The sequence below is a fragment of the Pristis pectinata genome, chromosome 4, assembly GCF_009764475.1.
Source record: "Pristis pectinata isolate sPriPec2 chromosome 4, sPriPec2.1.pri, whole genome shotgun sequence".
NCBI lineage: Eukaryota > Metazoa > Chordata > Chondrichthyes > Rhinopristiformes > Pristidae > Pristis > Pristis pectinata.
Window position 1 is genome coordinate 37,423,386 of NC_067408.1, and position 14,502 is coordinate 37,437,887.

At 38.8% G+C, this 14,502-nt stretch overlaps 1 protein-coding gene across 7 annotated transcripts in view; it reads left to right on the top strand.

The window, feature by feature from the left end:
• arhgef37 (Rho guanine nucleotide exchange factor (GEF) 37) overlaps positions 1-14,502 on the top strand; it is a 127,249-nt gene that overhangs the window by 61,558 nt on the left and 51,189 nt on the right. For 6 of the 7 annotated variants that reach the window (XR_007956162.1, XM_052013500.1, XM_052013497.1 and 3 more), the window contains 2 exons: positions 3,391-3,569; positions 10,057-10,180. Coding sequence is in view for 6 of the 7 variants with exons in the window: in XM_052013497.1 (XP_051869457.1) it covers positions 3,391-3,569; positions 10,057-10,180 (303 nt within the window). In the remaining variant the exon portion in view is untranslated. Of the gene's footprint in view, positions 1-2,534; positions 2,649-3,390; positions 3,570-10,056; positions 10,181-14,502 lie in introns of those variants that run through there. The other variant, XM_052013498.1, reaches the window with a different exon arrangement.

Genomic DNA, 14,502 nt, shown 5'->3' on the forward strand with positions numbered 1-14,502 from the left:
TGGATGCACTGGTTGCCGCCTTCCATAATTCTATGGATTCCAAAATGGTTTTCACAGATTAGAAGGTGGCAATTTTAACCCCACTATTTGGCAAAGGTAGTTGACAGAAAATAGGGAATTACAGATGTAATTACAGCCTGACATGAACAGAAGGAAAAACATTGGAATGTATTACAAAGCAATTTGTAGCACAGAACTTACCATCTATATCAGGATAACAATAGTCAAATGAAATGGAAATCGTGTTTAACAAAACTTTTTTTTTAGGCTGTAATTTGCAGAACAGATAAGGGGGTGGATGTGCTTTATTTGGATTTCCAGAAGGCCTTCAACTGGTTGCCATGTGAGTTTATTAAACAAAATTAGAGTGCATGAGATTAGAGGTAATATATTGGCATGGATTGAAGATTGGTTAATGGATGAAGAACAGAGAGTAGGAATAAAAGGGTCATTGTTGGGTTGGGAGGTCGTAACAAATAAAGTGCTGCAGAGATCAGTGTTATTAGCCCAGTTGTTCACAGACAATATCAATGATTTGGATGAGGGGACCAAGTACGATATATCCAAGTTTGCTGATGATACCAAACTGGGAGGCATTGTGGGTTGTGAGGAGGATGCAGAGAATTGTCAGGAGGATAGAGACAAGCTAAGTAAATGAGTGCAGACATAGGAGATAGAATATCAAGTGGAAAAATATGAAGTCATCCACATTTTTTAAAATGTTGTATGATTAAAAGCTGTTGGTGTTCAGAGGCATATGGGTGTCCTTGTACATGAATCATTGAAAGTTAATATGCAAGTAAAGCAAGTAATTAGGAAGGCAAGTGGCCTTTATTACAAAATGATTTGAGTACAAGAGTAATGGCATCTAACTGGAATTATTTGGGTCCTAGTGAGATCACACCTGGAATATTGTGTACAGGTCTTGTTTCCCTACCAAAGAAAGGATATACTTCCAATGGACAAAGTGTAGCAAAGATTCACCAGGTTGATCCTATGATGGAGGGTTTGAGGGGGAATTAGCCAGACTGAGCAGATGGTTTCTGGAGAGTTTAGAAGAAGGAGGAAGAAATGAATAAAGGTCTTATGGGGCTTGACAAGCTGATGCAGAGATGATTATTCCCCATACTGGGGTTCAGAGTGGGGGGTGGTGGAGGCAGGTGGTCTAGAACCTGGGTTCCATCCTCAAAATAAGGGGTCAGCCATTTAGGACTGAAAGGAAAATAAATTTTTTCACAACGATGATAGTGAGTTTTTGGAATTCTCTACCTGGAGGGCAGTGGAAGATCAGTCACTCAGTATTTTCAAAACAGGTCAAAAGATTTTCAGATATTAAGGGAAACAAAGGCAGCACAATGGCACAGCTAGTAGAGCTGTTGCCTCACAGTTCCAGTGACAGAGGTTCAATCTTGACTCCTGGTGCTGTCTGTGTGGAGTTTACACATTCACGCTGTGAACACATGGATTCCTCTCGTGTCTGGTTTCCTCCCATATCCCAAAAACATGCAGTTTGGTAGGTTAATTGGCCACTGAAAATTGCCCCTAGTGTGCAAATGAGTGATAGATCCTGCGGGGATTTGTTTGGAATATGGTGAGAATAAAATGGGATAAGTATAGGATTAGTGTATGGATACTCGGTGGGTCAAAGGGCCTGTTTTGATGCTGTGTGACTCTTAGGGATATGGAGTCAGTGCAGAAAAGAGGAACCAAGGCAAAAGATCAGACATTACCTTATTGAATGGCAGGCCTGTGGAGTCAAATGACCTACTTCTACTAATTCTCATGTTTTTATGTTCCTTCGACCACATGTCCTGATCTGAGCCTACATCTGTCTGTCTTTCTTTTTTTGTTTATAAAATGATCTATTAAATCTGTTTCAAGTAAGATAGATGGAGTGGGCTGTAAAGATGATTGAGAAAGCACAAGGAAAATATTACACTGTGGGATTAGCTGTAGGCTGGAGTCACATTCCAGGTTGTTTGTTTCCTGATAGATTCTGCCCCATTATAATTGCAAAATACAATAGCTTATATGTGAAGAATCTACAGCACTTTGTGAAGCTGCAGTGATACATTCCTGGCACATTTTGCAGAATTATGCAATGCACAAACAGTGCAACTAAAGGTTCCTCAATTCCACTCTAATCTTTATATTTCGTTTGTGATATGTGAAGCAATAATAAGGAGTGGCCTTTAGTATGTACTGTAATTTTGAATGATTACATCAACTCAAAAATGTTTCTTCTGGTTTTCCTGAGACTCAAAGTTCTGCTTATAAGTAACTATATTTGGAGATAAAGTAAGCTTTGATCCAAATATACATGAGCACATGATGCACCACCCACATACACAAACATTCACACACACCCTTCTCAATTATTTCCAGTAAACTGCAATGAACTGGGTGACTTTAAAAAAAATAAATGTAATGCTTTATAACTGCTTTAAAGCAACTCTGCTTTGCTTTTGGAACTGTCTGGTTCTGAATAAAATTAGCCAATGAGAGCACAGTAGCAGACCATTTTGGCAGGCTCAGCAAGCTCATGGTTGTAACAGTACTCCAGCAGCAATGAAAGTTTCACAGTTTGAAGCATTTGCTGTGTATCGAAAGAGCAATTCATATTTGGAAACCTGAAATATGTTAAAAAGGTAAGTATGTGGTTAAGGAATTATTAGTGATTGGCTTAAAATAAAACAGTTTGAAAAGGGATACTGAAAATTATGGTGACTCATGAAGCAGATGTTAACTAGAATGTTCCATGATGGCCTGCAGTAAGCAAACAGATTGTTTATGCTGTTACATTAGTCAGGCATGTTTGACTGCCTTATATTCTGACCAATATAAATCACTTTAGGATTCATATTATAAGCAACACAGTAAGGACCTGGAGAGTATTTCAGGGTTTACAGAAAATTATTACCGACAGGTACAGTAACACAGTAATTAGGTTGCTGGACTAACAGCCAGAGTTCTGAACAATTAATCCAGAGACACGAGTTCAAATTTCATAGTGGTACCTGGTAGAATTTAAGTTGAATTTTAAAAAGAGTCTGGTCTCAATCGTGGCACCTGAAGTTGCCAGATTGTGGTGAAAACATCTGGTCCTCTAATGTCCACAGGGAAGGAAATCTGTTGTTCCTACCCAGTGTGGCCTCTATGTGACTCCAGACCCAGTAATGTCTCCTCAGTTCAGGTGGAATTAGCAATACACAATAAATACCTGCATTGTCAAAAATATGTGTACTCTGTAATGAAAAATGGAAAGAAATGTCAGATTATATAAGAAATGTGTTTAGATTCAATCACAAGACTATTTTCAATTTTCAGGAGAGTTTACGTAAAGACTATTGACAGACATCTAATCAGCAATTCTAATTGTGTTTCCTGCAGGCATAGTTACCATGGATGATTCCTCTTGTTATGAGGAAGTTGACAAATCCACATCACCCAGCAAAATGGAGCAAAAGCAAATAAAAGCGATTGAAGAACTGGTTACAACAGAAAAGCGCTACCTTACTTCACTACAATTGTGTGCAACAGATATTCGGAACCATTTGCAATCCAAACAGGTAATACCACATAGAAAGTATGTTTAAACTGAGGGAAAAAAATGTGACAAGGTATATAACGCCTTCCTAAATCCCTGATCTCATTCAAGAATAGGGAGAACGCAGGAGATGGAGTTTCTTGGTATTACAGGCATTAATAGTCATGTTTTATATCAAGAATAGGTTGAGATGCATCTATTGCAACAACTAAAGATTCATTTTATTTTCATATTCTCATGTTCTCGTATTCTCATGCAACATAGAAGGTGGGCATTCATTCCACTGAGTCTATGCAGGCCCTTGGAGCATTCCCAATTCCCTATTATGTCCCTGTAATCTATTCTCTCTTAATCATTTCTATCCTGATTCTCCCACCATCCAACTATGCTGGGAGTAATTTAGAGCAGCCATTAACCTACCAACCTACCAATGTGCTATACCCGGCCACTTAATCGTAACGTGAAAAATCTTGCATTTGTATCGTGCCTTTAACGTAGCAAAGTCTCTCAATCACTTAAAGAAAGACATTATCAATAATATTATTTTGACACCAAACCACATGGGTAGAAACCAGGATGGATGATTAAAAGTCTGGTCAAAAAATAAGTGTTGGGGGGCATCTTAAAGAAAGAAGTAGTATAATAGAGAGCTTTAAGGTGGGACAAGGTAGTTGAAAGTCCATATATCAGTAGAAGAGTTATTAAAATCAGGGATGTCCAGGAGGCCAGGAATGGAGGTGCACAGAGAATTCCGTGGATTTGGAAGAGATAACAGAGGCATGGAGATGTAAAGAGCTCCAGTGGATGAGAAAAGAAGGGTGATTATTTTAAAACTGAGGCATTGCGGGTCCAATGGGTCACAGATACGATGTTAATGGATGAGGTATGGTGGGAGTTAAAGGTCTTGAAGTTCATTTGAGTGACACTTTTTTTAAGTGCTCCACAATTGCTTTCCTGCATAAAATTGGTGATGTAACATAATTAATAACTTAATGGCAATCATGAAATCTATGAATTGCCACATTGATGCGCATAGCGTGTCTACTCACAGAGCTGCTAGAATTTGCAAAGGTGTTGTCAATCCATATGAAACGCCCAAATAGCAGCTTCCCTGCAAAACTGAATGTTGGATAGTGAATGTCACACCACTGTTTAAAAAAGGATGTAGGCAGAAGGCAGGTAACTATAGGCCAGTTAGCTTAATGTCTGTAGTTAGGAAAATGCTTGAAGCTTTCATTAAGGAAGGAATAGCGAGACATCTGGATAGAAGTGGTTCCATCGGGCAGACACAGCATGGACCTACTTGACAAACTTGCTGGAGTTTTGAGGATATAATGAGTGCAGTGGATAGAGGGGAGCACAGTAGATAGGTGGATGTTGTGTACTTGGATTTCCAGAAGGCTTTCGACAAGGGGCCGCATAAAAGACATCCATAAGGTAAGGATGCATGGAATTGGGGGTAATGTATTAGCATGGATAGAGGATTGGTTAACCAATAGAAGGCAGAGAGTTGGGATAAGTGGGTGTTTCTCTGATTGGCAATCAGTGGTGAGTGGAATGCTGCAGGGGTCGGTGCTGGGTCTGCAACTGTTCACGATGTACATTAACTATTTGGAAGAGGGGACTGAGTGTAGCATATTTAAGTTTGCTGATGACACCTAAATTGAATGGAAAAGCAAATTTCCTGCTTTCTACTTCCTTTTTTGAAAAAGGTATTACATTTGCTATTTTTCACTCTAATGGAACCTTTGCCAAATCTTGTGAATTTTGTAAAATTAGAACCAATGCATCATCGATTTCAATAGCCACTTCTTTTATGACTCCAGGATGAAGTCCTTAATGACTGGTAGACTTGTCAGCCTGCCAGTGCAAAGATTTACTTAGTGCCACTGGCCTAGTGATGATGCTTTTCCTGAGTTCCTCCCCCCCCCCCCCCCCCCCCATCCTTCCAATTCCTGATTTACAGCTATTTCTTGCTTTGTAGTGCTGCCAATGGAACAAGCACAAGTAGGAGCAAGAAAAAGTTGCTAAAGGTTTCTGAGTGAGGAGGGGGAGAAGAGTTCTAACTAGGTCAATCTATTCCCTCTAGAATTTTTTAATTATGGCCTTACCTATAGTTTTCTCAGGCTAACACTTTCTAAGGTACTGTTGCCAGAAATCTTATGTCTTCTGAAGCTAGGGCTCCTGACACACACTCATGCTTGGACTGCCTTGCCACTTATGGTGAAGGTTACTGTCATCCTGATTCTTTTAGCATCTGGATCATTTAGATGGCAGGAGCTGATCGATGCTTCTTTTCAGTTATCAGATGATCACTACATAAGTAACACCACAGGTGCTGTCTGCTGCTCAAGGATGGGGAAACTCCTCTCCCTCTCCTACTGTAGATACCAGGAGATATTGGACAGGGAAATGTCACATTTCAAGCTTCATGAACCATAAGGTGTATCACTCCATAGTCTACATGAGACTATCAAAAGAAAATTCTGTAGTTAACCATGCATCTGAGAAAAGCTTGCTACATTTGCTATGAGATAATCTGTGGTACCTGTCATTTTACTGTTGCTGCACCAGATGGACAAGTGACTTTTAGGAGTAAGGGCTATGCCCGGTATCCTCAAATCCTCTTTATAGCGCAGCTCCTAGTCTAACTGGAAAGCAATTACAATTGCAGTACAAACCTCATTGGGCTTGGTTGAAAGCAACATCAGACTCCTGAAGTCTGGTCTCAGTATCTAGTGCACCATGTCCATAGTATTTGTGACCTTCAGAGCCCCTTACTCTATCTGTACAAGATTCCATGAGATTCAGCAAATGCAGATTAGGAGAGCTGAAGCTTTAACAGCTTCAATGTAAGGGTTCTCTTTCTTTGGATTCTGTTCCCTCCCTCCTTCAAATCTGTTGTCATCTTTCCTCTCCCCTAAAAACAACACTTGATCCCTCTGTTATTCCAAACCACCTCCAGCCTCTCTTCAAATTTTCAAAAATATTGTATTTATCCATCATGCCTTCCCACCTAGAGTATTGTGTTTGAGTTCTACCAGTTGGGTTTCAATTTTACCGTGTTAAACTCTTTACCATTTACCATGCAACTCTTTTGATCAACATCATTAAAGGTTTGCTATGTTATTGTGAGAAAAGTAATCTATCCCTCCTTGTCCTTTTGGTTTGTCCATAGCCTTTGACACAGTTGACTACATTATCCTGCTCCAATGCACTAACTTGGCTAGGTGGGACTGCAACTGGCTTGGTTCTGTTATTATCCATCCAGTTGTTATGAGAGAGGCAAAAGCAGCAGCTTCCCTTCCACACCCCGTAATGTTACCTCTGGAGCTTTCCCCAACAAATTGAGGATCCATGCCTGGCTCATCCCATTTAACATCCACATGCAGCATCTTAAGATATTCTCATCCTTAAACATGGAATCAATTTCCAGAGGCATCCTGGCAACACCCTGCTCCACCTCACCACCACCTCTCTCCAGAGTCCCTAACTTATTAGACTGTCTGACATCCAGTACTGGGTAAGCATAAATTTCCTCTAATCAGATACTGTGAAAACCAAACCCAACTGCTTTCACAAATTCAGTTCCCACAGCACAACTTCACATATATAAAGAAAACTGTAACAGGCTGTTCGTAGTCATAATGTCACACCTGGTTTTGAGATGATTCTCAGGCTATTTATCTGCAGTTTCACTAAGATTGCATATTTTTACCCTCATAACTTTGTCTGACTCTCCCCTCCCTGATCTTACCTCTTGCTGAAACCCTCATCCACACCTTTGTTACCTCTAGACTTGATTATTCCATTGTGCACCAGCCTCCTTCATTCCATTCTTCATAATCACAAGGTCATCCAAAACTCTGCTGTCCTCTAAATCAGAAGTTTCTGGGTTTGAGTCCCACTCCAGAGACTTGAACACAAAATGTGTATTGACTCTTGAGTTCAATACTAAAGGAGTGCTCCACTGTCAGAGATGTCATCTTCCAGATGAATTATTAAAGCAAGACTCCACCTGCTCTCTTCAGTGGATGTAAATGACCCCATAGCACTATTTTGAAGAAGGGCAGGAGTATTATACCAGGTGGCCTAGCAAATATTGATGCTTCACTCAATATTGATGCTTCACTCCATGTTGCTTAAACAGTTTCCGAGTTATCACCCTATTGTTTGTGGGGGCTTGCTGTACACATTTTTGTCTAACATTACACATTAGAAATTCTTCAGTATACACCATGGGATTTCCTGAAAGGGATATCAAAGTCATGATGAAAATGCATTTTTTTTCCATTTGCTCCAAGTTTGATTTACCAATCACCCCTGTGCTTACTGGGTTATTTTGGCTCCCAATTGTTTGCAAATCCCACTCTGTAATCTCTGCCAGGCCTCTAATCCTCTGGGTTAACTGAAGCCCCTTGTTTTCTAGCTCTGGGCTCATGGTCATTTTTGCACAGTTGGCAGGTGTACCTGGCACCACAGCTTGGAAGTTCTAGCCATGATTCAAATTACATGCAGTAAATGAGCTAGGATCACAAATTTTCTGCAGTCGGAGATGGGAATCACTTCCATAATAGGAAGAGTGCTATGAGTATCTGGGTAGAAATCAGTTACATTGACTTTTTATGTGGCAAGTTTATTTCAAGCTACCAAAGGAAAATTAGGCTTTATTTCTCTATGTTCGATGCACAATTAGCCCCTTGCAGGTCCCAGATATATTGTTTGCTGGGATCAGTAACTTCATTAGTATCCTTTCAACACATTGCAATGAGCTGCATTTTACTTCCTTAGCAAAACAGCAAGGCATTATTCATTGTGCCCCACCATCAAACATCATTCTCACCCCAATGCTGCTGTTAATAAATTGCGCCACACACTCTGACCTGTTGTTCACACCCAACCCCTCATGCTAGTTACTGTGACATTCTGAAGCTTTTAAACGTATTTGAAATTGTTTGAAATAATAGGAAATAATTAAAAGAAAAATATAGTTATACACATTTTGCTACTGTTGAGTTAATTAAAAATATGAATATACAGTGAAATACAGAGAAATAAAAAAGCAGAGCTAAACATTTTTTTTCAAGAAAATTGGTGACACCATTCAAATGAGTAAGGCAACTTCTTGTATTCCATTTGTGAAGTAGGAGCTCTGATGCAGTGATTCCTGACTTCTACCATGTTTCTGACTTCTGGACTGCAGTGTGCAGATGAACTATTCAGTTGATGAAGGACAGGCAACCATTCTGAAGGGAACCACCATACAGAATAAAGAACATGCTGACCAAAATTGCAGATAGTCTCCAACAATAGAAGCTGATTGTCTCTGTAAATCCCTGGCAACTACTAACAATATTTTATTCTGTGACATTTCTCTGCGCTACACTTATAGGTAGAAATGCTGAAAGAATGTTGGCGTGGTGGGTAATGCGGTAGGAACAAGCAATACAGACATGCCTCATATCACCACTTATCAACGTGAAAAGCCAAGAATGTGATCTGAGGAAGTAACAATGTGACTTTGCTTCCACTAGAGTCTTAGTTGAACAGATGGAGTGTTGCTTTGCAATAAAACTGGCTGTCACAGATTATTGTAGTTTAATTTTGCCCTACAGTTTAAAGTGACCATGGAGATGGCAGGAGAGGAAAGGGAACAGTAACCAATGGTAGAAGGTGATCGAACCTGATGCAAAGCTAGCAGCTCTGAGTGGGTTAGCAACAACTTTAATTGCCGCCTTCAGTCTTGACAGGCAAAAGAACAAATTATCTCTACATCCCCATGTGATTTACCTTTTGTTTCTGCCCATGTTAATAATTCTTCTTGAAATGGCTTCATGACATGGCCTTATCTAAAGTATGATTTTTACACTTAAAAATATAAGCATTATGGACTTTGAGAGGTAACTTTTTGGCCATGAAAATTCCTTTGCAAATTTGCCATTCTCATGCAATTGGGCCATTAGTCCCATACCTGGTGGCATTTGACCTGTTGGTTCCAGTTCAGGGATCATTCCCCAAGCCCATGTCACACTGGTCTATCCCTAGTGGTGTCCTAAATCATATTTACTTGTTTTGCTTCAACAAATTCTTATAACTATTCTCTTTCTTGTCAAAATTGTTTCAGCTTAAGATATATTTTGTACATCTAATATGTAAACATAGAAAATGTATGAAATATACGTATGGGAGATCCATCATTAATCAATGGAGAAATAAAAGCATTAGCGTTTGGCTAAAGGACAGGACATAAAGGACATGGAATCAAGACTCTCAAAAAAAATCCAACGTATTCCACCAAATGCATGACTTCATTCTTACTTTAACCAGATGCTGACAGAGCAGCTATGCATTTAAGTGTTTTCTATTTTCTTCTAAATTTTCAGCATTCATTTTTTTCCTTGATCTCTTTACTTTGGTATAAAACACAAACTTCATAACCAACTGATCATGGCTGAAGTAGTATGAAGTGCAAAATCTTTTACAGCTGTTGCATTTCTTTCTGCTCATAGGTGCCAGATCTAGATTTGGAAGGCTTGTTTGGAAATATTGATGATGTAATACTTGTATCCTCCAATCTGCTCAAACATCTGGAAGAAACAGCTACTGGAAAATCTGACCAACTTCTCCTGATAAGTAATTTTTGTTTTAATATTTACTTAACATTAGCTTTGGAGAGATGATTTTTCCATCTATTGCTCTTTCCATCTAAGAAATTTGGCAGCTTCCTTTGACTTGGGCTCTGCCTTGAAATCTCCTTTGTTGGTTGTTGGTGCACCTTCCTATGATTATTTTTTTACATCTATTTATGGGCATCACATCTCACAAGTCTCTATCAATAGGTGGTTGGTGGCCTTGGGATGATGGATTTCATAAGAAATAAAAAGAGGATTAGACCATTTGGCTCCTCGTATATCTTTCCCCATTCCAGAAAGTCATAGCTGATGTTTTACCTCAGTGCCACTAACACTATATTCCTTGATTCCCTTAATATACTTCCGCTCCTGCCCACTACCAACTGATTACTTCCTTCTCATACTGCATGGGAATTAAAATACCCCCAGGCCCTGTCCCTAACCCCTAACCAAAACCCATTAAGTTGATTTAAAATTAAAGTCCATCATTCTGTGTAAGACAATGCTTTATAATTGTAATTTTTTTTAATGCTTGCCAGACAATTTTCATTTCTCTTACTAAACTAGCTTTATAAAGAAAAAGTTCCAAAGATCGATGACAGAATTTTTTGGATGATATGTTCAAGATTCAGTAGTGTTTCAAACATTGGGTAGTTTTACTGGGGCAACAAACAATCTGTTGGAGGAACTCAGTGGATCGAGCAGCATCTGTAGAAGGAAAGGAATTCTTAACGTTTCAGGTCACAGCCCTGCTGCAGGACTGGCCTTGACTGGGCTTATAGTTAGATTATTAAAAGTCACCTGGTGCTTTATAGACATCACATAATGGAAATTAGTAACTCGCATCATTGCTTATCATGATGTAGTTTGCAATAGAAATACTCATGGCACCTATTATGTTTCTTTTGCCTGTAGTTGCTAGGTCTATATCTGAAAGGGACATCTTTAAATACAGATGGGCTTATGTGTTTATTGAATGTTAAAGTTATCTTTTTATTTTGCAATACAAAATAAATAGTTTATGATTAATTTCCAGGTGCATTTGTAGGTACAAGGATAAGATTTGTTGACTTTCATAACTTTCTAGAAGCCTAGAACTTTGTGTGCATAGCACTTAGTCTTCAGGTGAAAAACAGATGGTGAAGATTCTGGTGCTACTCAGTCTGTGCCAGGAATGCTCCACATAGGTTAGGTCTTCTGTAGCCATCAGGTTGCTTATCTGAAACTGGCGTCAGGCCCATTGCCGATGATAATACCCACTTCAGGCCCCTGGCTACTATTGGCTCAAGACTGGTCTCAGCATGTGTTGTGCATGCTGCAGCCAGCTTTCCAATCATCCAAAAAGAACAGGAGTTTCTCCTTCAGACTAGAAAAGTACTGCAATCTCAGACTTAGTAAAAACACCTTAACTGTATTATAGCACTTAATGTGTATTATTTATTTTGAAAATGTTTATCACAGCACCTTCTTCATGAATATTGTAAAGTAATACATTACAAACATACAGCCAAGGTCATTCATTTTTGTAATTTGAATTCCAATTTAGGATTAGAATTTCACAAGTGTTGTGATTGCAGTGTTAAGATCATTACATATTTACTGATAATTCATTTTCTAAATTGCAGAATGCGCAAAGTTCATTTTTTTTTTATTTTTAGCTCAGTAATTTGGAAATGAACATGATCCCAAATTAAATCCAATCTTCACTTCCTCATTTTCTTTTTCTAAATCTCATTTTATGCTCAGCATATGAATGTATAATTTTTCTCACTTAATCAAGAATACAATAAAGTCCTATATGAGCAAGAATTTACAATTATTCAGATTCATTCCTTGACAAATACCATCTCGTATATAAATTAACACTCAATTGGCAATTCACTCTTCTAGAAATAAATACTTAACCCATTTGTATATTTTTGTTAGTTATTTTAACAGTGATTATTTTGATAACTGACTACTGGGTTAATGCTTACAACTAATTCTGTGGTTTGCCAAAGCTGCAATGGGAGTGCTTGAGTTTGGCAGCATGAGGAAGTTTGTACTGAGCTGAATGTTGCATAGGGATGTCTAATTTCTGGAGCTTTGTTTAAGGGAGATGAAGGTTTTGCATATGTGTGCTTGGATATGAGGAGAGTCTCATCAGTATAATCTTCATGTCTTTAAGTAGTAAAGGCAGAAGAATGGTTTCAGCTTAATAACATTGGCTTTTGGGGGTGGAGGGAGAGTAGTGACTGGAAGTCTCTGGTTTCTATGGGGTTTCTAAACATTAACATTTTGTTCCTAGAAATTCATCTTCTGTTTGTAATGCAAATTGCACAGTATAGTAGCAATTATTAGAGCTGGGAAACGTAGTTAAAAAGACAAAATTGAAGATTCTCTAACTGAACTTATGCTACATTCATAACATGATGGGTGAATTAATGGCACAGATAGAAATAAATGGGTACAAATTGATAGCTATCACAAAAAGTGGTTGGAAAGTGACTGTAGATGGGAATCAGATATTCAGGTTGGTTAACTTTTAGAAGGGAAAGGCATTGTAGAAAAGCGGATTGAGCAGCCCTGATATTGGAGAATGGGATGAGGGCAGAAGAGAGAAAGGATTTTAGTTTAGAGGATCAGTTTGGATAGAACTAGAACAAAGGACTGAAAACATTTAAAGGGGTTGTATATAGGCCACGGAAAATAATGGTAATGCAGGATATAGCATAAATCAGAAATTATAAGCACTTGAAACGGGGATCATACAGTGATCAAAGGAATCTATAATGTACATAATCTCAGCAAACCTAATGAGCAGGGTGTGGAAGCTGAATTCATGGTGTGTATAAGAGTTGTTTTCATTGATCAGTATGTTGAGAAACTAGTAAGGGAATTGGCCACTTTAGATGTAGATATGTGTAATGTGAAGGGGTTGATTGATGATCTGGTTGATAAGAGGTCTTTAAGGAAAGGTGAGCATAATATGATACAGTCTTTTATATAAAAAACTGAAAATGATTTAGTTCAATGTGAAACTAGGGTCTTAAATCTGAATAAAGCAATATTCAATAGCATGAGGCATGAGTTGGCTATCTTAAATTGAGAAACTACATTAAACCTATGACATAAACAGGCAATGGCTAACATTTAAAGAATTACTGTATAGTTTATAAATATTATATAATCCTTTAAGGCAGAAAAAACAAGGAAAAATGGTCCAGCCAGGGTATTCAAGGGAAAGGCCTGTAATGTTGGCAAGAAAAGCAGTAAGCCTGAAGAACTGGATTTTACAAAGAAGGACCAAGGCATTGATAAAGAAATTGAAGATAGAATAAGTGAGTGGGTTAGTGAAAAATGTAGATCCACAATCAGTGGCAAGGGCCTGGGGAGTCTTGTATAACAGAAAGACCTAAGAGTATGTACAAGTCCCTGAAAGTGGCAACACAGTTAGGCGGTGAAGAAGGCATATGGCACAATCACTTTCATTGGTCAGGGCATTGGGTACAAGAGTCGGCAAGTCATGTTACAGCTATACAAGATGTTGGTGAGACCGCACATGCAGTATTGTGCGCAGTCTGGTTGCCATACTATAGGAAGGATGTGATTAAGCTTGAGAGGGTGCCGAAAAGATTCGCAAGGATGTTGCCGGGACTAGAGGGTTTGAGTTCTAAGGAGAGACTGGATTGGCTGGGATTGTTTTCCCTGGAGCGAAGGAGGCTGAGGGGTGACCTTATAGAGGTTTATAAAATCATGAGGGGCAAAGATAAGGTGGATGGTCACAGTCTTTTTCCCAGGCTAGGGGAGTCTAAAACTAGAAGGCATAGGTTTAAGGTGAGAGGGGAAAGATTTAAAGGGGACTGGAGGGAAAGTTTATCACACAGACAGCGATGAGTATATCAAATGAGCTGCCAGAGGAAATGGTAGAGACAGGTACAATTACAACATTTAAAAGACATTTGGACAGGTACATGGATAGGAAACGTTTAGAGGCATATGGACCAAGTGCAGGCAAATGGGACTAGCTCAGGTAGGATTCTTGGTCGACAAGGACAACTTGGGCCAAAGAGCCTGTTTCTGTTCTGTACATCTCTATGATGCTCTTATAAGAACTTCTATAAATATGTGAAAAGGACAGTGGCTCAAGTTTATGAAGGACTCTTACAGATTGAAACAGGGAAAATTAGGATGTAGAATAAGGAAATCGAACTTAAACAAATATCTTCTGTGTCTGCACAAAAGAAGATGCAGAAAACCTTCCAAAAATAGTGGTAAACTACAGATGTGGAGTGAAGGAGGAGGTCAGAAAAATCAGTGTTTGTGTAATAAATAAGTATTTGA